At 40.4% G+C, this 24,411-nt stretch overlaps 2 protein-coding genes across 4 annotated transcripts in view; both read right to left on the bottom strand.

The window, feature by feature from the left end:
* AXDND1 (axonemal dynein light chain domain containing 1) overlaps positions 1-7,239 on the bottom strand; it is a 96,753-nt gene extending 89,514 nt beyond the window's left edge. Inside the window, exons 1-4 of the mRNA XM_026509260.4 lie at positions 6,971-7,239; positions 6,430-6,634; positions 3,481-3,653; positions 2,343-2,446 (exon numbers count right to left, since the gene is read on the bottom strand). Of these exons, the coding sequence (XP_026365045.3) occupies positions 2,343-2,446; positions 3,481-3,653; positions 6,430-6,523 (371 nt within the window). The 5' untranslated portion in view covers positions 6,524-6,634; positions 6,971-7,239. The remainder of the gene's footprint in view (positions 1-2,342; positions 2,447-3,480; positions 3,654-6,429; positions 6,635-6,970) is intronic.
* Positions 7,240-11,194: 3,955 nt separating this feature from the next.
* Positions 11,195-24,411, bottom strand: part of SOAT1 (sterol O-acyltransferase 1) — a 73,281-nt gene continuing 60,064 nt past the window's right edge. For all 3 annotated transcript variants that reach the window (XM_026509266.4, XM_026509263.4, XM_044387886.3), the window contains 8 exons: positions 24,102-24,183; positions 23,749-23,794; positions 22,896-23,025; positions 20,896-20,993; positions 19,741-19,839; positions 18,271-18,406; positions 17,539-17,684; positions 11,195-16,219 (listed from right to left, as the gene is read on the bottom strand). In XM_026509266.4, the coding sequence (XP_026365051.2) occupies positions 16,163-16,219; positions 17,539-17,684; positions 18,271-18,406; positions 19,741-19,839; positions 20,896-20,993; positions 22,896-23,025; positions 23,749-23,794; positions 24,102-24,183 (794 nt within the window). In that variant the 3' untranslated portion in view covers positions 11,195-16,162. The remainder of the gene's footprint in view (positions 16,220-17,538; positions 17,685-18,270; positions 18,407-19,740; positions 19,840-20,895; positions 20,994-22,895; positions 23,026-23,748; positions 23,795-24,101; positions 24,184-24,411) is intronic.

Below are 24,411 nucleotides of genomic sequence, written 5' to 3'. Positions count from 1 at the left end.
CTACTACAGCCTGCGTGGTAGGTTAATTCCACCCTGTTCTGAGAGTTATTCCCAAGAGTGTTGCTTCACGCCTGCTCCTTTAGCCCTTTTTTTTAAATACTCAATTTTTTTAAATACTCAATTTTTTTAAATTCTCAATTTAGGGGCGCCTGGGTGGCTCAGTTGGTTAAATACTCAATTTAATGCTTCAAATAGGTTTTATTTTCTGCACTGAACTCTGACTGATAAAGCTGTCAAAAAATATTACTCAGAGGCTATTTTCTGGGTTGTTTTCTATTTTACTGTTGTGCTCTAAATATTTAAGGTTGCTAGACAGGTTGCCTCTTGTTATAAATACTATTAGTTATACATACATGTATTAATTTTCTACTGGTGTCATAAAAATTACCACAAATTTAGCAGCTTAAACAACACAAATTTATTATCTTACAGTTCTATAGGTCAGAAGTCCAACACAAGGCTCACAGGCTAAAATCAAGGCGTTGACAGGGCTATATTCCTTTCTGGATGCTCTAGGGGAAGATCCATTTCCGTGCCCATTGGAGTTGTTAACAGAACTCAATTCCTTGCGCTTCTAGGACTGAGATTCTTGTTTCCTTGATGGTTGCCAGCTGAGGGCCATACCCAGCCTCTAGAGGCCAACAGGAGTTCTTAGCTTCTGTCCTCCCTTCCTCCATCTTCAAAGCCAGCAATAGTAGACTGAATTCCTTCTCTCTCACACTTCCACTGTGTCCTCCTTCTTCTCTGACCCATTCAACTTCCTTCTTTTTCCACTTTAAAGACTCAAGCAGTTAGGTTGGGCCCATCCTGAGAATCCAGGTTAATCTCACCATCTCAGGGTCCTTAACCTTAATCACATCTGCAAAGTCTCTTTGGCTATGTAAAGTATGTATTCAAGTTCTGAGGTACAGTGAGAACATTTTGCGGGGAGGCCATTATCCTGTTTACCACAAATCTTCACAGTTTCAAAATTCCAAGTCAGAAGTCATTGGACATTAAAACTTTAATATTGGGTTACTGCTGCATTCAGATATAGCTTATTATTTTTTTCAAAGTACTTCAAACATCTCATAACTACTAATTATAACTAGAGATAATCATAACCATGATCTGAAAGTATAAAATAAAATACAGATATTTTGACACTAAAGCCCCAGGCCACAATAGTTAATAGCCCAAGTTCCTGCCACCTTTTCTAGCACTGAGACATAGCTGAGTAATAATAGCTTATATTGAAATGTCCCTGTATAGGGGCACCTGGCTGGTCAGTCAGTGGAGCACACGCCTCTTGACCCCAGGGTCATGAGTTTGAGCCCCATGTTGGGTGTAGAGCTTGCTTACATACATACATACATAGTACTGTCCATTATCTCCTTTAAAATACGTGCTTTACAATATCCCTGGGAGGTCCACAAAATGGAGTAAGTCTATTATTCCCTTTTTGCAAATGAGAAAATGGAACTCAGAAAGACTAAATAACCGGGGTGCCTGGGTAGCTCAGTCATTAAGCGTCTGCCTCCAGCCCAGGGCGTGATCCCAGGATCCTGGGGATCGAGCCCTGCATCAGGCTCCCTGCTCTGCTGGGAGCCTGCTTCTTCCTCTCCCACTACCCCTGCTTGTGTTCCCTCTCTCACTGGCTGTCTCTCTCTCTGTCAAATAAATAAATAAAACCTTAAAAAAAAAAAAAAAGAAAGACTAAATAACCTACCCATGTATTAATATGTTAATTAATGTGTCATAATATTACATATTATTTCTTTTGGATGAAGTGATACCTCAAGAGGGGCATGCAACTGATAAATGGACTACACATGGAAAATGAGCTGGTCACAATCTTCACAGGGAAACCTGGGACATGTAGAGTATTTTTAAGAATGACATAAAAACAACGAATAGTATTTGCTGATTTGATCTAAAGGTGGAAGGTTCACTTTGAGGAAAACCAAGGAGGAAGCACTTGCTCTTCAAGGTTTTCACATAGCTCTGTTACCTCATCTTCTACCGCAGATGCAGGAGGCACTAGAAGACACTCTGCTTGTGGGATCCTGTCCCTTTTACTAAGTTACAGCAAAGGACGGAAGAGTAAGTGGACAAGGACACAAAGGCAGGCAAAAAGCAAATCTAAACAAACCAAAAGCCAGTCGAGTTAATAATCCTACACACAGAAGGGTGGTTCTGTGTCTTCTTCAGATTGTATTCTGATTCATCAAAGATACTGTAAGCTTCAAATTTAAAATCTTGGATTCTATGATTTTTCCAATTGTGCCCCTCCCAAAGAAATGAGAGAAAATGAGAAAATGACTCTATTCGTTGGTATTTACCCCACCATCAGCCTTCTTTACCTTCCAGCACCAGTTAGGGAAACAGGATGGTCAATCAGGTATTTGAACTTATCTCTTCGATTAGGGTGATACCAGACTTGGTCCGCTGGACGTGGAAGAGTACCCTAAGAAAAAGCAAATACATGAATGTACAGCAGAGGGAGCTCTAGGCAAATGAAATCTGCCAATCCTTCGGCATGTTTACGTTAAAGGCATTCGGATAGTCTACGGAAAAAAGAGAGAGCAGAATGCTTAATCAATACTACGGAGAAAAACTGAAACTGGGACAATTCAAAAGTGAAAGAAAAATATCAAGACTGAGAGTAATAATAATGATCACTTAGGCAAATCACATTTTAAAAAGCATTTCCCTGGAAATACTGGTGCAAATGATTTTAGTTTTCATTCTAGGAAATTAATTTTAAAGTATTTTGAAAGACAATCAGGAATACTGGGATGCCTGGGTGGCTCAGTCGGTTAAGCGTTTGCCTTCAGCTCAGGTCATGATCCCAGGACCTTGGGATCAAGCCCCACACTGGGCTCCTTGCTCAGCAGGAAGCCTGCTTCTCTCTGTGTGTGCCATTCTCCCTGCTTGTGCTTGCTCTCTCTCTCTCCCTCTCTGACAAATAAATAAATAAAATCTTTAAAATAAAAAAAAGAGGAATATATAACATTAAAAAAGAAACAAGTCCAAAATGAAGCCACTTGTGCTAAGCCTCCATTCAGCAAACCAACATGTAACATCTTACCTAATTTCAGTTCTGGCATCTCACAAGAGTGGCATTTTAAGCCAATCAGCTAGACCATTCCAGATCAGCATTACTGAGGTAATCACCCTGATAGGCTCCCACCCTTCCCCAGGAGAAGATGACCTTGCCCAAAATAATCCTTTCTTTTGTTTATGACTTCCTTGTCCCTGCCCCTTTCTGCCAAAAAAAAAAAAAAAAAGCCCTCCATTTTGTACAGCTTTTCAGAACTCCTTTCCACTTCCTATATGGGATGCTGCCTGATTCATGAATTGTTGAATAAAGCCAATTAGATCCTCAAATTTACTCAGTTGAATTTTGGTTTTTAACAAGAACATGCTCAATAAATATCTAATGAACTGGATACCAAAAAGACATATGTTCCCCAGTACATAGTATAGGTATATACTCACCTTTGGGGTTTTAATTTTCTTAGGAGGCAGTAAGTTTTCAGGACAAGGACCAGCATTGGCTGCATAGGTCAGAGAAAGAAGAACTTCCTCAGGGATGAACTCATTCTGAAGAGATGAAGGAAGGGGTTTTGAATGATCCGCCATATTTTTTTTCTCCTTCAGTTCAGGAAGTCCTAAGAAAGTAATGGGAAAGAAAAACTTGCTGCAGTTTATAGTTAGTTGGAGATTCCCAGGCTGCCTCATCAATACCACTTGTATGTTTCTAACATACTGCAAATACTGCCTGTGGTTGTAACATTAAACACTGAACATCATCTAGTCAAGAAAAAAAAAGCTGTGGTTGTAACATTAAACACTGAACATCATCTAGTCAAGAAAAAAAAAGCTGTGGTTGTAACATTAAACACTGAACATCATCTAGTCAAGAAAAAAAAAGCTCATATTGCCTGCCCTCCTCACACTTACATCACACACAGTTCGAAACACTGAGGTACAAAGATGTACCTCCATTATTCCAAATTCAAAGCTGAAAATTAAACTCACATCACCTGCTCAATTAAGTGGAACAGCCTTAAAATGAGAAAGTCTATTTTCCCTTTGATGAGCAAAGGACAAAAGAAATCTCCCCTCAAAACTGTCAAATTATTCAGTAATTATTTCTATATAAATTCAAAGGTGAGAATAATTGCATAAATTGGGGCATATTTAGAGTAGAAGGGATCTGAGTTGGGTTTAAGAGTAAAAGCAGAATTTGGATTGTTGGAAATGAAGAGAGTAGAATAATCTGAGCAAACTGGCAGAGTAAGAACTGTACCAAGTGTGTTCTATTCAGCCTGAGTAGGGCAAGGGAGTTGTAAAGATAGGGAATGGGGACAAATAGGAAAAGGCCTCCTGTGAAGTCAGTCAAGGAGAGTGGGGTCGTTGTTGTTTTTTTTTTTTTTTAAGATTTTATTTTATTTATTTGACAGAGAGACAGCCAGCGAGAGAAGAAACACAAGCAGGGGGAGTGGGAGAGGAAGAAGCAGGCTCCCAGCGTAGGAGCCCGACGTGGGGCTCGATCCCAGAACACCAGGATCACGCCCTGAGCCAAAGGCAGACACTTAACGACTGAGCCACCCAGGCGCCCCTGGGGTTGTTGTTCTTACGGAACTCTCCACTAATCTACAGCCCTCACAAAGTATGGCTTATGTTGATGATGTATTTTTGGAATGTTGGTGAGGTCCAGAGCCGACGACGGCCAAGAAAGAACTCCTGAGAGGTCTTTGGTGCAATAAAGGTGATTTTACTGAAGCACAGGGACAGGACCCAGGGGCAGAAAGAGCTTCTGTACTACAGTTGTGAGGAAAGGCTGATTATATACTTGGGAGTTGTGGGAGGTAAGGAAAATGGGAGGTTTTCAAAAGGATTTTGATATGCTAAAGATTTATAGGATACTGGAGGCCTGGCTATTGCCAAATTAAGCTTGTTTTATTTCTAGTAAGGCATTAACGTTAAGACAGTTTTGGGACTTTTTTGGAGGGATGTTATACTCTATTACAACTCCCTGTCAATAAGCAGCAGGTTGTAAAAGAACTTAACTTAGTTTACATTTCCTTATGCCTGTTTCCCACATGACTCATGGAAGAGAGGGTGATGTTAGGGCTCCAGAAAATTCAATTATGGGTCTCTGAAAGTTAGGCTGTTGATAAGAATGCTTTTTCCTTGTAAATCACTAAGACACTGGAGACTCATGTCTGGCAGGACTGTGATCTCTATTAGTTAACCATTTGTTTTTCCCTTCCCTTAGCTTTAGGGCAGCCAGCAGTACCTGAGGAATGTCACACACATCCCACCTAGGAGTGGGGCTGGGAGGGGTGCAGGGGTGCTTTGCCCTCAGCTTGCCTTCTGTTCCCTCATCATTAATTTCTATGAGGTATCATGCCTTCCTTGTTCACCAGCAAAACTTCTAAAGTTCACATTGTTTGAAATGGAGTTGGAATATCTCAAGAAATAGAAAGAAAAAAAAAAAAAAGCTGGGTGGGGTTTTAGCACAATCTCCCCTAAAAAGAAAACAAGATGAAGGTGTTGGAGGGAGTTCTGGCATGATGGGAGTAGGGCTGAGGCCAGCTGATTCTTAGTCTAGTGGAGAGCTGCATTTATCTCTATATGAATGAAAATCTTAAGGAATTATTGTCATTTAGAATAATTATCAAAACCTGATACAAACTGGTTCCTTAAAGTCAGAGCCCAGGTACCAAAAAGTAGTTTCATGCAACTATTGGAACTAAAACAGGGTGTATTTAAAACAACATAAAACTAGGGGCGCCAGGGTGCCTCTTTCCGTTGAGCACATGACTCTCGATTTCCACTCAGGTCATGATCTCAGGGTGGTGAGATCCAGCCCTGGTTGCCCTGTGCACTTAGCAAGGGGTTATGCTTGGGTATCCTCCCTCTCCTTCTGCCCCTCCCACTTTTTCTCTGTAAAATAAATTAAATCTTTTAAAAGAAGTTTTAAAACAATAGAAAACATCGTCATTTGAAAAAAAAAATTAGTCTTTAGGCAGAGTACTGAGACAGGACTCTGACTCAAAAGTACTATAAAAGGTATAGCTTTTGATTTTACTGAAACAAGCGTATTAGAAAAATGAAACTAGGGGCGCCTAGGTGGCACAGCGGTTAAGCGTCTGCCTTCGGCTCAGGGCGTGATCCCGCCGTTGTGGGATCGAGCCCCACATCAGGCTCCTCTGCTATGAGCCTGCTTCTTCCTCTCCCACTCCCCCTGCTTGTGTTCCCTCTCTCGCTGGCTGTCTCTATCTGTCAAATAAATAAATAAAATCTTAAAAAAAAAAAAAAAGAAGAAAAATGAAACTAAGGTATCCTGAAGTCTCAGATTCATGGCAACGGGGAAGGGGCTGTGAGTTCTGTATGGCCACGATTACTTCTGTCTGTGGGATCCTTGAAGCACTGTACCTGTCTCCTCCTTGGATGCAGAGACTTTTAATTTTTTGCCCTCAAGTGTTGACAAGGAGGTTAGCAATGCGGAGGGCGTTTTCGGAAGAGACATGATAGTCAATGCCTCCTACCACTGTCTTTAGTAATTTGAAATACCGCTCCCGAAAGCTAACTTAGAAACCAATCAGCGGGTGCTGGGATTCGGCAGTGCTGCCCCACTGTCCTGCAGGCAAAAAAGAGAGAGACGCATTTAGTGGTTACGCTAAGGGCAGACTTTATAATTCATCAAGCGTGGGTTTTCCTTCTTTGGGGAGCTTTCTGTGTTCTCTCAGGTCCCCTGAGACCGAGAAGCCTGAGGCTGGGTCGGGGTCTGGGTCCCGGCCGAGGCCACGCTTGGCCCACCCACCGAGCGCCGGCCCCACGCGGGGGCCGCCCATCGCTCCGGGCGGGGAGCTCGGGTCCGCGGCCTCCCCCCCACACCAGCTCCCTGGGCTCCGGGTAGGGCTGAGTCCTCGCCGTGTCCGGCTCAGAACTAATGAGGAAGAGACACAACCGGTACCGGCAAATTGTGTTTCCCGCCAGCCATCTGGTCGCCTCGCCCTTTTCCGGAGCGCCTGCGTGTCGTCCTGGAAACCCAGGCCCCCGAGCGTTGGCGACCCTCACTAGGGGCTGTCTTCGGCGGTGCCGGCGGAGCAAGGGGACAGCTAAGAATCCCAACACGCTGGTTCGCGGTGTTTTTCACCACAGCATAGGCTCAGCAGCAATAGAGAACAAACATTATTTAATCGGTCCGTTCTCACGGACTGCGCTAGTGGCCGGATCCCGAGCTTCCGCCCGCAGGTCGTCGCCAGTGCGCAGGCGCCAGCGGGGGCCGGGTCGCTCGCCCTCCTCCCCCCGGACGACTTTCGCGGCTCCCGACGGAAGTTGCCCGCCGCCAGATTGGAGCCAGCCTCCTGTAAGAGATTTGTTTTCCCATCACATTCTCCCACCTTTTTGTTGTTTTCCTGTTTTTCTAAGAGCCAAATCCAAGGCGAAATTAGGTAACCAAAAGCTCTGGGTTCCCATCTGTTGAGGCTTCCTTGCGGATGCTGTCCCTGTCCTTGACCTCTCGGTTAAGTCTTCCTTGGGCACTTACGCACTACCCCCACCCCCCTCTCCCCAGCACATTCAAGGCATTTAACTTAGGTCAAGGCTTTTTTTTGGCTGGAGGCGTGGAAGGAGATTGCGCTTTAGGCGGAGCAAACCCAAGTAAAATTGTTGGGGCTCCCTAAAAACCTATTCTCAGGAAAAATGGGATAAACGCATTGGCGTGGAGGAGCTGAAATCCCGCCCCTTACCGCCACCGGGGATCTTTTTTCGTTAATATGGAGCCTTGGGGCGCCTGGGTGGCTCAGTCGGTTAAGCCTCTGCCTTGGGCTCAGGTCATGATCTCAGGGTCCCGGGATCCAGCCCCACACTGGGATCCCTGCTCAGGGAGACCGTGCTTCTCCCTCTCCCGCCTGCTCATGCTCACTCTCTTGCTCTCAAATAAATAAAATACACTTCCTTAGAGTCCTAGCAGTTTTATGAACAAATTCCCTAATACCGGTACCTTTAAAAAAAAAAAAAAGGAGCCTTAATGCCAAAATAGTACAAGTGGAAGCCCAGTGTCTAGATGACTCTAGTCTGGCAAATAAATTTTAGGACAGTAACTTGTTCAAGCGTCCTATTCCTCAGTACCAAGCACAGTGTCTGGACCAAACTACCTGGTGTTTGAGAATCAACTGGACAGTTCTGCTCCTGTGCTGACGGATTGTCTCTGGTTTCTGACTTTCAGGATAATAGCAACGGAAAAATATGAGCAAAGGTTTGAAAATAAAAACAACACAATCTTGGGTGCCTGGGTGGCTCACTCGGTTAAGCATCCGGCTCTTGGTTTCCACTCCAGCCAGGATCTCATGGGTGGTGGGATGGAGCCCCGAGTGAGCTCTGCAATGGGGTGGGGGTCCTGCTTGAAGATTCTCTCCCTCTGTCCCTCCCCTCCCCCTCACGCTCTCTTTAAAATAAATAAATCTTTAAAACACACACGCACACATTATCTGTGGCCCATTTTAATTCTCCTAATCAAACACCTTGAGTGAGCATTTTAGCCTTTAGCCCATCGCTCTAATTTTTCTCTAGATTCTCGAAGAATCAACAGAGACACACAACACTCACATAGCACACATGTAGTCCCCTCTAAGGACTGGCAATGATCAAACAGGTGAAGGGCAAAAGCAATGCACAAGCAGGTGGAAGGTAACTTTCCTCCAGTTTATTTGCCTTCTGCCTCCTCACCGGTGGTGTGACTCTACATTCTAGTTTGGAACCATAGCCAGAAGACTGAACTTCAGAGATCCTAAAATACCAGCGTTTAGCTTACAGTTTATCAAGCCTTTGGATATTACAAGAACAGGATAACTCATCTTTCATACCTGTAATGTAGTTTAAAAAAAATAGATCTAGGTAGGGGACTGACAGACAAGTGAACAGATTGAAGAGACACACAAAGTAAAATCTATAGAATTTGGTAAGTGATTGGATCTGTGGTATGAAGAATAAGACATCAAAGGTTACTTCCCATTTTCTATCTCGTGCAATGGTGCATTCACTGTTTCCCAAGCAAAGACCTGCGTTAAAGTTGCAGAAGTATATGAAGTAAATGCACGAAACAGATGAGCACTTAAGAATATTACAGTAAGACTGTAGCTATTGAAAAATACAGTTGCCACTCTGGGGAAACGCCTCTTTTAATTTTGATTGATAGCAAGGGAACCCTAAAGTGAAGAGAGGTAAAGTATTGTTGAGGTCTTTGATGGAAAATACCACAGCACAATCCAAATGAGCAGGTAGTAATTTCCCTCAGGGCTAACTGAGCTTGTTGGCATTGACTGACTTCTGTGGCAGCTTAACAACACACCCAACTCAGCAGTAGGGTCCTCCGGCTTCAAGTGGACAGTATCTCAGAAGAGACTGGGTCAGTGTGATCACCAAACGTGCCCTGAGCTAGGAAAAAACTAAACAGTCAGAGTGCCTTTGCACCAATCTTTTTAGCAATTCAGGTTTTTGTTTTTCATTTTGAGAGCATGTTGGGGGGGGGGAGTAGGGGCAGAGGAAGAGAATCTTAAGCAGAATCCATGCTCAGCATACATAGGGCTCAACCTCACGGCCGTGAGCCAAAACCAAGTCTGGATGCCTGACTGACTGACCCAAGCACCCCTTACCAATTCAGTTTCTAAGTGTGTGGGCAGGGATTACACACCCATTTGTGGGCACTTACAAATAGCATGCGTAGCTTCCTGAAGGAGTCTGACCGGGAAATAGGCCAGCATTTATACTTAGTGTAGCTAAAGATTGAAGGTATCACAAAGTGTTGTGAAAAAGACACTGAGAAAGAAATGTAGGCACTGCCCAGCCAAGCACCTCTCAGGGGAAGAGTAACTTCTAGTGTTGCTTCCACAGGACATTTCCTAAAACTGAAATGATGCCTCAGCTTGTCTTAGTTATGGCATTATTCAGTTAAGTATCCTCCTCCTGATTCCACATGGGTGTGCCTATAGGAAGAAATACGCTTGGGTTTTGTTCACAAGCATTATCTTCAGTACACAGCATAGCACCTAGAATGTGGTGTTGATGCAGTCTAGAAGACGTGCATCTTTCTCATCATGCCATAAATTGGGCTTCCACAGAGCAAATTCAGTCAGCAATCGTGCCAACCTGATTGATTTCTCATGGTATATTTACCAACATGTGTGATTTCTCATGGTTTATTTACAAACTCGTATTCCAGTTTTATTATCAGATTCATGAACTTTGTTCATTGGAGTCCAAATGCAAGCTGAGCCTAAAAGGTCAGGACCCTCAACTTCAATAAATTCATCAAGGAAAACTGCCACACCATGGTTTTGCCCCTGGTGCCAAAGAATACTCATTTGGTCCAAGAAACAGGAAGGGGCCCATCTAATTTCTGAAGCGACTTCCCCCTTCCCAGTCCTCTGGCCCTGCAGAGGCAGGTGGCTAGAGCCAGAGCATGGAAGATGAGACTTCTTGGCTGTTAGTATGATGACTATTCTATGGAAAAGAATGTTGTGATGTCAAATCCTACTCATAATTGGTTCCTAAGCAATGAATCTTGCTTCAAAATCAGTTTCCCCGAGTCTTGTCTGAAGAGGCACACTTCTCAACCAACAGATTTTCCACCTCTCATTAGAAAACTAAGTCCATTTCTACCCATTTAGGGACAGAGGTGGGTACATTTTTAAAAACAGCTATTCACAAGTTTTGAGGCCAACTGTAAAAGGAGTCAAGCAACAAATAATGCCACAATAAAGAGAGGAGGCTCAAGTGTCAGTGTCACAACTAGCCCTATCATTTATTTGTAATCTTTAACATGGCTCCCCCCTCCATCATTCTGGGTAAGAAAGTTGTTATCTGCCTTCTCTTTGGCTGTATTCAGCACATGAAGCTGCCTGACATTAAGATGAAAACTATCTGGGGCGCCTGGATGGCCGTCGGTTAAGCGTCTGCCTTCAGCTCAGGTCACGATGCCAGGATCTGGGGGATCGAGTCCTGCATCTCCCGCATCGGGCTCCCTGCTTCAGTGGGGAGTCTGCTTCTCCTTCTGCCCCTCACCCCACTTGTGCTCTCGCGTGCTCACTTTCTCACAAAATCTTTTAAAAATGAAAAATGAAAAACATCTGTAATTATGAAATATGTAGATACTGAACAAACTTGATTACTTTTAAAAACAACAGAGACTAGGTTATTTCCAAATATATTTATTTACCACATTCTTCATATATGCAGTATTTTGCCATTTTGTACGTAGATTTTACGTTAAGGCCAAGACAATGCATACTGAACAAAGTGACAGTACCAGTGATTAGACAAGCAGGGCAGGGCGCGGGGCGGGGGTGGGGGAATTCCTGAACAGAAATTCAGGAGAAGAGCAAACACTACTGAATTAGAAAAGACATCTTTAATTATAGAAAAACCTTTAAAACCACCTCAGATGTCCATGACCCCCTGCACTCAGAACACGATGGATTTAAAGCGCGAGCTGGACGAGTGTAGGGAAGGAAGCCGCTGCACGGGCCTACACGGCAGAGCTGTGGCTGGAGCTGGAGCACTCCGCTCACCCGAGAATTGGCACATTTGCACACGGGAGTTCAAACCGCATCCCTAACCGACTGCATGCACAAACTGCCTCATGTCTCAGAGTTCATTAGAACCATGACAAAGCACACCTACCACTTCATTAAAACAAACGAACCCCACAGCACGGACGACTATCTGCTAGCTTAAAGGTTAGCACTCCCTCGGGAAGGGCATATCGACACTAGAAATAAGGAAGAAAGCATTTAGAAAAAAAGGAATACAGAAGAGGCAGTTTAAGTTTTAACTCTATCACTTCTGAGATTAACCCTTTTTCTCAAGTCCAAACTAGCTATTAAAAAGTCTTTATGCTTTACAGAAAAAAAAAAGTGGGGACTTTATTAAAAGGACCCTGTAGATTATATAGCTTGTACAGCTTTCCAGTTTTATCATTATTATGTTTAAGCAGGGCATTAAATTTAGGGTGAGAAAGAGCAAGGACCATTCTCCCCGTTTCAACCAGAGTTGAAGCCGTGTTTCACCTCCTTTATGAACTGGGTTCCAAAATTCTATTACCTGATAGAAACCTTAGTGATGTTAGAAACTACTCGAATGCTTATATAAGCTTTACTGATAATACTCATTTTATTCCTCAGAACCTGTATGTCCCAATTTCTTCAATTTCTGAGCCATAACATAAAGCCTAGAGATAAGATACGTAAAATGGTGTTCAAGACAGATCTTTCTCTAATAGTATATATGCACACATATAGAAACCATATTATAAAAACTACATTAAGTCACATAAAATTTGCACAAGGTTAGTAAGCAAGTCCATTTACACGTTATTAACAAAGTATGAACTATCTTCCATTAAGAATTTTGCCTTCCAAGACTGTAAGCATTCTTTACACTGGCAAAAGTAAGGCCTCATTAGTTTCCTTCCTCTCCATAAATTCTAAAATTTAACTATAACTATACACACTAGTTCTAACACAACTTAAATACCCAGGTAAAAGCAGACAGGCTTTTCTTTTTAGAAGCTTACCCTTATGCTAAACAGATAAATATGGAAATAATTTTGGAGGTGGAAACATGAGTGCCTTTAATAATCCTTTTAAATTCTTGTCAGTTCCGTTATGGGAGTGCTTATTGTATCACAGTCAAGGTGACGACAGGGACTCACATCATCCCAAGTCTATTTAAAAGCAGATATTCTCGGGAGCATGCAGCACTTGAAACATTCACATTTTTAAAAGATTCCAACGAGATAGTAAGGATTCAGGTTTAGAATTTATAGAAGGATACTGAGGACCTTTTTCTGCCAGAGCTAGTGTTTTGCAACAACCCTATGAGGTAGTTATTGCCCCCATTTTACAGATGAGGAAAACTGTGGCTATGATAAACGAGGCAACTGTGCCCACTTGTCACAATGCCAGTAAGGATGGGGCTATCTTAAACATCCGTGCATGCCTTTTTGCTGCACCAATGGTTTTCCAACAGGGTATTTGGGGGTAGGAGAAAATGGGTGTCCCAAACAGACTCCAGCCCTGCATCCCAGTCTCAACCAGAAGCAGCTATATTTTATCGGTTTTGCATGCTGGGCTTAAGTGTAACAATTTTTTTTTTATGGTTTCATAACCCAAACATACTCCATCAGGCTACCCAGTTACTAACTACAGTTGTGTTAGTTTACCTTCATTATTTTTCCCCATACAAAATAATGAACTTTACTCAAAATTACTCATGACCACACAAAACAAACCTCTTTTTGCATAAAAGACCTCAACAATTCATAAATTAGATCTTGTTAAGCTACATAACCCACATGACCAACCTTTTAAATATATAATGTTCTGTTAGGCTTTCTATAAAGACTTCAGGATTCCATTTCTCAGGCCAAGTATAATTTTAAAGTTCAATGAGATCTGCCTACACTAAAGCAATGATTTGTACAACATAATCTGTGTTTGCAATTATAGAATATTTATACACTGTACCTTCTTCACCTGCCACTGTCACCCACGCTTACCCTACAACTAAAAGGAAAAAGCATTTCCCCTACTCCTCATGCTTTCAAGAGCAAAAAGTAGTTACTGAAAGGTTAAAAGCAGCCTGAATTTTCTAATTAAATTCCAACGTAAAGCAAGCACAACTTCACTTAGGCAACTGCAGATTAATCGACCAAAAACGAACAACTCTAGTTTCCTCCACTATCCAGGACTGAGAATGAAAGCATCTAACAGATCAAAACAAAGTTCGAGATGTAACTGTTGTCTTAGAGGAAAGACCCACAATAATGGCTGCTATCAGTAATACTTCTTACAGGAAAGAAGTTTTAAACTCTTCCCTTTTCAGAAGGAAAAAAAGTATCATCTTGTAACTAATTTTCACCCCTATTAGCAAAAGAGGAAAAATCAATAAATCTTCCTGAAACACATGAGTTTTAATTTATTTAAGAGTGAGGAGTAGTAGTTTAAATAAAAAGACTTTTGCTAAGAGCAGCTAGCAGTAAGACCGTGGCTATCAAACTAGTTTCTGTCATAGAAAGCGGCTACTCCTTTAAGCATCTGTGAAAACTTCTTAGGGGAGTCTTCTCAAGAGTCCTTAGTTTAAAAATTTTTTTGTTGCCACCTCAAGGTCTTGGGCAGGGGAAGAAAAACATAATAAAGGAAGATGAGAGCTAAAAACAAACAAAAAACCAGCCTTCATCAATCCAACAAATACAATATTCAGAATCAATACACAGCAATAAAATCAATGAGCAATGAGACTGTAACATTTACAGCACTTAACAGAAATACAGATCTAAGAGTTCCATTCTCTCCCTTCAGTCGATGACTTATTCATGAACAAGCCTTAGACCAATCTGGTTTTCTTAACTCTTTCATTATATTTAAAATGTAGTCATAAATTCAAGCGATTGACGCACTTTAATTTTTAATAAAAATGCCAGCGATTACAAGGTGTACTGAAGCAGTCTTGTTTGGAGGTTATGGCTCCATCACAATTACAACACCACCGTACAGACAATTACTGCTTGGAACATGTGAACTGCTTCTTAAGAAACAACCTCCTGTCACATGCACTTTCGTCTGTAGAAGTTGGATTTGATATTTGAAAACTTCCTAAACTCATCTAGATCGAAGATACTGAAAGAAAACAGGTAATGTGGCTGGGTACTTGTGGTACAAATTAAATTGTGACTACTAAGAAACTCTACTCTCCTTCTTGTGACACTCAAACTGACTTTAAAACAATTCCAAAAAGATGTCCCAAAATTTTTTAGCTCAAAGCAGGGCTGTTAGAATACCAACAGAGCTTCTCAAGTTAGCTACTGCAAATAAAAATCACCTTTTGGGTAATTCTTAAAGTCTCACTTCTTTGAGTGGAAAATTCAACTCCATGGTCTCTGATATCCCATTCAATGCTCGGTCTTTACAAATATAATCATGCCTCATACACACAAACAAAATTAACTCCTGCACACCACACTGTATTAGCAATGGGCAGCTTATAATGTGGAAACATCACATAACAGAGTACATTTTCTTGAAAATGATCACATATTAATTTGTTTCACCTAAAGTATACTACCATGAAAAGTGTAATAATTGAGCAGTGCAGAAGCCAGCTTCTGGATCTTTAAAAAATCACTTTAATATTAATGGAAGTGATTAATACTTCTATGTCACAGACTTACTAGTCTCCAAACTACTTCAAGTCAGTATTTATTAAGCAATAGGTATACCAAAGGGTACTTCTAAATAACTTCCCAAAAGTTATTTCCTTAAAGTTTAAACAATAAAAAGAGTTCTCTTCCACATTAAGTTGCACAATAAAATAATTTAAACATGATTGACTCAGCAAGTCTTTTTTAAAAATTACTTTGGAAGTTGTAAACGGAAATGTCTTTTCTTTGTCCTGTGCCACTTCTTTCTTTTTCCCTTCCTACTTCTTTCTGTTCCCTCAATATGTAAGATTTCGGATGTAAATTCAAGAATTCAAGGTGAAAGGTATAATTTTGCTTCACAGAAATCATGACCTACACTTTACAGAGAAAACAAGGTAAAAATTGGGTAGAACTGAACTTTTTCCAAAAAAAAATACAATTAGGATGTATAACGAGATTATCTTTGGAAACCAGAGATTTTCGCTCTACTAGAAATAGCAAAATGTTCCACATTATTTTTTCTTTCCCAAGTATATAGTTAATTAGCATACATTCCAACAGTGTTCCTGAAAAAAATTTCTAAGCCTGAAATATTTAAATGATTTCTTCGTAAGTGTTTTGGCTAAGTCAGTGGCCAAGGAAACACGGTGTTTAGTCACGATGTTTACGTGGGAGTCAAAAAACAAAAACCCAGCAAAAATCTGTCATTATGTCAGCTCTAAGCCTCCCTTCTCCCAAAAAGGTAAAAAAAAAAAAAAAAAAAAAAAAAAGTACTGCTTTAAGTGCACAAGATTCCAATAAACTTGCAACTTCTCAGCTGACCTAGGAATGGAGCAAGCCATTGGTAAAGCGTGGAGTGATCCAAATACCACAGATAACTTCAGTAACAGCTGGAAACAGATGCTGGCCCCAAATCAGGCAGAATACCCATCTTCAGTGTCAAGGAATGAAACGAAGTCCAAGCTTCTAAAACACGTAACGACAAGTCCAGGAACGTGGCCGGATATAATCCAGAAATGTAGGCTTCAATGGGGAAAGAAAAATGGAATAGTAGTTTATTTGCACGCACGTGTGCACGAGGTGTCAGGGTAGAGAGTGGGCACTAATTTCATACACTGCACACCTCAACAATGCCTCCCAGCATTTCAGTAACCTTGAAGCTATAAGCAGCTTGCTAATTCGTAAGATGTTCATTATTTTTCTCTACAACACAGATTATAGTGATTTACAAGTTTTACACAAAGCTTTCAAAGTCCAGTAAACTCTCTACAATTACATGGACTTCTGACCGAATTCCAAACAGGCACTACCTCTCTTCTGGATCTCGCATTTTAGTTTAGCACAGACCTACTGTTGGTGGCCTAACATCTAAACTGTGGTAGGGTAAGGATGATAAAATATATACACAAATTACTATAATACAAGGCTTAGAATTACTAAATTATCTAAATGAGAACAGATGAAGCACTATGTAAGTTCAGCAATAGGAAAAGACTGGAGCAAGAACTGGAAAAAGCTGGACGGTGCTGCCTCCAAAGTGGATTTTGAGAAAACAAAATCTGACAAGTGGAATCACAGTGCAGAGTACCATAACCAGAGAGACCAAAGCAGCTTGTTCAGATGCACAAAGGGGACAAAGAGGAAATAAGGAGGGGGCATTAGGGCAGCATAAGAAAAACAGGATAGAGAGCAGGAGAAGCTTGGGGAGAGAAACATTAATTTGCCTACACGTGTCTTCAGTTATAGGTACCTGTAAGAGATATACTAGGAAGGTAAATATTTGGGAGTTATCCATATACAACTAAAAGGGAAAATTTTTAAATGAGACTTACATAATTACAAACAACCACAACAACAAAGATCAAAAGAAATGAGATCTTAGGTGTATGAGTGTAGATGGACATTTTCACAAAAAGTTTATTACTTTGGGAAGGAAGAGGTAAATATATATGGTGTGTAGGTGGTGGCGGGGGGATATACATGCCACTGAAAAGACCCTGCAGAAAACCTACATTTTCAAGTCACAGGAAGGAAATTAGAAGACGCTTAAAAAAGAGAGAGAGAGAGAGAGAGAAAACGTGAAAAAGAAAAAAAAAGAGAGAAAAAAAACACAAAAAAACCCCAAGAACTAGAGTTATTCAATGTAAAGAAAAGAAAAATTTCAAAGCCAGTGTAGTAAGATCAGATAATAAGATAATCCTTTTACTCCTTATTTCCCTCCCCTTAACATTAATTCATCATCATCTCCACTACTCTTCTTCTCCTCAGTAGTGCCTACACCAAGCCTTACACTCAGGGGACAAAAACATTACTTTTCCACTCCAGCCTGACCGAGGACTCACATTTTTGAGAGGACAGTGCTGACGTGCATACCACTCTTGGGAATAAAAGCACAGGATGACTCCATTGCCCGCGAAAAGCGAAGTCCACACCATAACATTCCAAATTGGCCTTTTCCGACTGTCATTGACAATGAAGTTGAAAGCCACTAAAGTTAGAATGATAAAAAATATATATATTATCAAAACATCATCTATCAGGAAACAAAGGGCCTCAGATATGTGCTGTAATCATGGAATTATCACAATAAGCATCAACTGTGGGTATGTAGGTTTTAGTCTGGCCACTGGTTCTGAAAGTATAAATGAAGCTTCAGGTGTTGAAATTTATTAATCAGTGATTAATTGGAAATCAGAGAATATTCAGAGCAGGTGAAAATATAATATTTCACGGAATCATTCATATTTTAACTTGTCCTTCCCTCCACCCACCCAAACAAGGGTCCGTGTGTTTCAGGGGTGAGTGCGGAAGTTGTTTATAGTCTCCATGACCTCCCAGATCAGTGTTACCATTAGTCTTCAAGAGGCTATTTAAGTTCATTTCTCTACTTCAAAGGGTGAACATCCTGAGACAGAGTGTGGTTAATTACTCAAAATCAATGCTGTGACCGTGTGATAAATACGGCCTTGAAATGGTATTGCTATGATCTAGGTGTCCACCCGGCCTTAGACTTTATTGTCAAAATTTCTCTTTTAGCGTGATCCTAAGTACTCACAGCATGTCAAGATACTTACTTCCGAAGAACATGAAGAGCACAAAAAGCACTGGGTAGAAAAAGTTCAAGATAACAGCCAGGGCGTATTCATGCACTACAGCAGACACAGCAAAGACAGCTAACATGGCAGCCGATTTGAACCTCTTAGTGAAAAACTAGGGTAAAAAGAGAATATGAAAAAGTACTTTTTAAAAAGTAATTAAGCCCAAACTAGATACAGCTGACCATTGAACAACACAGGTTTGAACTGCATGGCACCGCTTAATTCAATTAATATAGCACAATACAGTAAATGTATTTCTCCTTATGATAGTCTTATTAATATTTTTTCTCTAGCTTACTTTATTGTAAGAATACAGTATATAATACAAAAAACATACAAAATGCGTGTTAACCAATTATTTATCTTACCAGTAATGTTTCCAGTCAATTGTAGGTAATTAGTAGTTAAGTTTTGGGGGAGTCAAAAAATTAAATGCTGATTTTTGACTGTGCGGGAGGGTCAGCACCCCTACCCCCTTGTTGTTCAAGAGTCAACTGTATGTAAGACTTATAATTATCACATGCTAAAGGTGCCTATTTAATTACGGTTATATTTGATTTTTCCAATCTACTCCTCGGATTAATCCAAATGTAGTAAATAATTACAAAAAAAAAATCTATGCTTTAAAATCCTTATTTACTAAAATGAGGCATTGTCAAAACCATTAATGTTGAAAGAACGGGGCATATTTTCAAAAACCTATCTGTAACCTCTATTTGTAAGTCACTACAGTAGACAAAACATAGTTTTCATATATAAATGGACACATCAAATCTCAACCTTTAGACATATGGTAGATAAGGCAGGCATCCTCTCCATTTTCACTATGATTTAGAAAGAAGCAATAGGCCTTGTCCATAAGTGACACTACATTTATGAATGAAAGAATGTCCGACTACAGCACTATTTGCACCATGTCATGCTATCACTTAGCCAAATAGTGACTTACTTAATAACTAAAACCTGCAATCCAGAGTACCAGGGATAATCAATCATGACGGGCAAGATTACATTTCATCAGTAAATACATTCTGTTCTAAAGAATGTCTCAAAGACATATCACCATTTGGAGAGATAGCAATCCAAACTTAATTCCCTACTTTAGCAAAGAAACAAAAAAAGAACAAAAACAAAAGCTAGAGAGAGATTATTTATTGGCAATGAGATTCATAAGAAATTAACCATTACTGGTCGATCTTTTCACCTTCTCTAAATGCCTCCATGCGTTCTTACTTCGTAATCATATAAAATACAGCCCAGAGCACAACTGCAGCATTAATCTCATCACTGTATATGCTGGTCTCTAAGCAGTACTGTTCAAAGCATAAGCTTTCTTAGACATAAATGGCCCACAGAGAACTGAAGACCACTTCCAGCTGCACAGTAATACTACTTTCTGGAAAAGGATCTCCATTTCTTGAACATCAACTAAATCTTGCCACTTACCCAGAGAAAGTCCTTGTAAGCATAGTAATACAACCAGTCATGAACCACCACGTTCCAGGTCCTGTAATAGTTAGAGTATGATGTAGAGTTCCACCAATCCTGAGGGGAAAAAGCAAAGGTTTAGAACTACACAAATACACATACACACACATATATAAAGAACCAAAGCAAACCCCCTGAATATTCCTAAAGAACATATACACGCAACATAATATCCAGAGTGTGTTATGAAAATTTGTTAGTCCAGACACTGACGTCAGAAAAATCTTATGATGTAGTCCCTAACTTCATTCTGTCTCACTATCAAAAAAGTTATGATGGACGATACAGAACATAATCATTAAATCTAAGATTCAACTAAATAGCAATCAGTAAATCTCCTTATCTTGCTAAAACACAGAGAGAGAATTCTAAGGTCCTATAGGCTTAGCATGCTAAGCCTAAAGAGCTGTCCCGCTGGTACCATAAATGACAAAATTTACATTGTACAAGGAGTGAGACAATGGTTACCTACAGTATATCCCTCCCTACTTTAAGATCAGACCCACGGAATCAGACAGCTGAACTCTGCAACCCACACTCCCTGTTCCTTTGAGAAAGGAGTGGAAGGCTTTAGGTATTGCCAGAAACACCACAAACAAAATTCTAGAGGGCTTTAGGCAGGGTTACAGAACACTATGAACACTATGGCTCTTGTCTAGAACTTAATTCCAACTTTGCCAAGTGTAAGAATGCTATTTTCAGCATAATTAATGCCTTTCAAAATACAGGAGGGAAAGTTCCTTTATGAACTCGTCAACAGTCTTAAATAATTTGCTAAGATCACTCCTACAGCACCAGACAGCCAATTTCAAATGAATGATCAGCAGTCTCATGATGCCCTCTGGAGATAAGCTTTCCCACAAATACAGGATGCAGTAGAAACCATATGCTTTATTAGGGGAGCAGATACTCGAGGTAGAAGGTAAGGGGGTGCAGCTGTGCAAAGTATATCAACCTCAGAATCTCAGACTTAATATTGGTAAAACTTAGGGGAAAAAAACTTCATAATGTTTATGTTAAGAAGCTAGTAGCCAACAATGCTCAAATACTTAACAATGAGGACATAAGTGCATAAATAAAATGTGAAAAGAAAGGAGTCCAAGTATACATTACCTTATAAAACATCCTGTCACCAAAGCGTAACATCTCAGCAAAGGCATTGAGCCAGCAGTGCAAAAAGGCAAAAAATATAAGTAACAGCATCAGCACACCTAAAAATAAGATTAACAATAGTAGGAGTCTTTCCAAGTAGCTCATACAAAGCAGTTATTTTATGTCATCATGTGCTTAGCTGGAATTAATCTGTAAAATGAAAGTTACTGTTCCAGCTTACCCATTCAAAAGATGACACCATGTTCTTTTTAAAGTTAATTTTAGAAAGCACTAAATTCCTTCCAAGTGGGTTTTACAGATAACAATGACCCAGCGTGTTTTTAATAGAAATGCCTAGATGTATGGTTTGACTTGGTACCCAAGGCCCTATCTGGCCCTCATGCATTACTCTAAACCAGTTGCTTAAAACTGTGGGAGATTTTGGGGTGCCTGGGTGGCTCAGTTGGTTGGGCACCTGCTTTTGGCTCAGGTCATGATCTCAGGGTCCTGGGATCAAGCTCTGCATCGGGCTCCCTGCTCAGCGGGGAGTCTGCCTCTCCCTCTCCTTATGCCCCAACCCCCCAAGCTTGTTCTCTTTCAAATAAATAAATAAATAATTTTTTTAAAAAACCCAAAAACTGTGGGAGATTTTGCCCTCTGGAGAACATATGACAATTCTAGAGACATTTTTCGTTGTCACAACTCAAGGGGTAAGGGTTGTACTACTGGTATCTAGTTTTTAGAGGCGAGGATATTGCTAAATATCCTATATACACAAGACAACCCCCAAAACACTGAATTTATCCAGCCCAAAATGTCAGATAAGGTGAACTTATCTCTGGCTCATTCCCAGTGTTGTAAACATTATCCATAACTGGACTTCTGCCATTTGAAAATACTCCATGCCTTTGCTTCCATCCCACTACCTAGAAGCATGTTTCCACTACTTCTCTGCCAAACTTCTATTTTTCAATAACCAGTATTAAATGTCTTGTCCAATATGATACAAGTTCATCAGCACTTTGTTTATCCTACTTAAGTAGTATATATTACACTACATCGTAAAATATCCATTTCTAGGCCTATCCCTTTCATTCACCTGTTTATTCGAAAAATATTTATAGAGCATCTACTATTATCAGACAATATGGGAAAAACTGTGACTGGCTGACTGGCTGTTAAGACACAATCCTTGATCTCAAGGAATTTTCAGCCTAGTGAGCAAGATACGTGTTTAATACATATTCTATTAAAGGGACAGATAAAATCATTTATTGGAGTATATCTTGGTGGGCAATCAGGGAAGGTTACCTAGGAGTCTGGGAGAGAGGTTAAGGAAGAAAGAAGGTAATAGAAAACATGACCAACATTTGACAGAGAAAAAAGAAAAAGTAAGTAAAGGAAACCATAAATATAATTAAACTGCAAGCCTCCAGAGAGTAAAGAGCATATATGTCCTCCTCACTGTTAGGTCCTCAGCACCTGGCACATAACAGGTACTCATGTATGTCTAGAAAGAAGTAAGTGGAATGAATGAAGTTAGGAGACTGAGGTATGGCCAGAAAGACAGGAGAGTAAGAACGAGTAGCAAGAGAGAGATTTCAAACCGTGTTCAACAGCATTCAAACAATGCTTCGTGGAGATGAAACAGAAGAAGGGCTAAACCATCTACCGGATTTAGGATCAGGAGGTTACCAGTGATTTCAATAAAGGCTACGTCAGTGGCCTGGTCGGATTAGAAGCAAGATGACAATGAGATGAATACTGAACAGGAAGATTAAGGCATGAATATGGACTACCGACAGTCACAGAAAGGAAAACGTGAGTGAAAGTCAGAAGACAAAGACTGGGCTGAAACCGGAACCATACTCACTTATGAAATAGACGGAAAGAAGTCGAGATGAGTATAGATGTAGAGATGACTTCAGAGCAAAAAGCAGGAAAATCAAAGGTGTGCATGCGTAACAGCTCTTTTTCCTTACAACCTCACGAATGGCCAAATTAACCAGTACCCATGTTACCTGGCAGGATGGAATTAAACACGCATAGGACCAGAACACGAGCGCTGAAGGGCTCCTGTCTGATATTCCGAAACAAGGGGGCGCAGAGCCTCTCAAAGATGTAGTACACATAAAAAAAGCAACCAAAAACCTGGAATATAACACAGATATAATTATAATACTGATGGCTTGATATAAGGAAAGATGGTGATTGTTTTTCCTTCAAAAGAAGATAGGTATGTGACCCTTAGACTCATGTTCACATATATATTCCATTTAACGCTACTATATAAGATTGCTAAACTGCAATCCTTCAGAGATATTATACAAGCTAGTGTCTATCATACCTCTTCCCAACACTTTACCAAATGGCATACCAAAAGATCAGACTCTTGGAACCTGCTTTTCCTGCTACATGAAACCCAGCACAAAAGAACTTATTTCATAAATGGGTATTTGATTGAAACAAGAGTTTAAAATGGGATCTTCTGGGATTTAGGATTCTGACGGAATGGGGCAGCAGGTGGGGTGGCAGAAGGGGGAAGATGTCAGACCATACCCACACATATATACCCCAAATAAAAATATATATCCCAAAATAAAAAACCATAAAGGAGAAGGGGAAATTAATGTAGGTGCTTACTAAAGTAACCAAATGGAATGACTTTAATTAAATTCTTTTACTGAAGGAAATTATTTTTGATGTTGGCAAGACAAATACCGTTTATTGTACTGGTGAAGTTTAAAAGACTTCAGAAAGAGGTCTAGAGTTCCCAGCAGACATGCTTTTACCAACACTTAAAATTAATTAATTAATCTGAATCCCCATGTACCACTAATCAACAAACCTCAGGTGATTAAAGAAAAAATTCACCTGTAAAAACTGCATAGCAACATAACCCCATCTTACAGTAGGAGTCCTAAAAAGGAAGAAACAAAATAAGTTTTTTAAATAAAGCAATTGAACTTTATAATAAAGATCCTCACCACATTTTCCCCACACAGAACGTATCACTTTTGGCATATGGAATGCCTGTATAATTCTGTCAAGAACTACTGTAATCCAATTGGGATTGCTAGAATCACCATTTGGGGCCTTCCCGTGCCAGCAAGAAAGTTAAAACTTATATTCTTTGTAACCCTACGTGAACTGGCCCCTGCCTACCTATCCCACCTCGCTCATGCTACACTTCTGCTCACCACATTTCTACTTCACGGAACAAATACCTGGGATAGTTGTCACGATAGATGAGTGTAGGAGCAAACAAGAAGTACAAGTACTGGTTGACTGTGGGTATTGGAATCGTCTCTGAAAAAGGAAAACTCTGGTTAGATCACTCTTCAATTTCTCCTGGCAAAACTAAAAGGGAGAAATAAGAAAGCACACAATAGGGAAGAGTAAAATGACTTCTCTTGGCTCATATCATTTTTTCCTGATCTCCTAAAGTGACTTCTTGTTCTTATATTGATTCAATATTACCAATCCCTCTAAACTAAGCTATTCCTGTGACTTAGAAATACCTTCTAGAGTTGGAAG

Source organism: Ursus arctos, unplaced genomic scaffold, assembly GCF_023065955.2.
Source record: "Ursus arctos isolate Adak ecotype North America unplaced genomic scaffold, UrsArc2.0 scaffold_2, whole genome shotgun sequence".
NCBI classification, from domain to species: Eukaryota; Metazoa; Chordata; class Mammalia; order Carnivora; family Ursidae; genus Ursus; species Ursus arctos.
The sequence above is the reverse complement of the archived record's forward strand: the minus strand, read 5'-3'. Positions and strand labels throughout refer to the sequence as shown.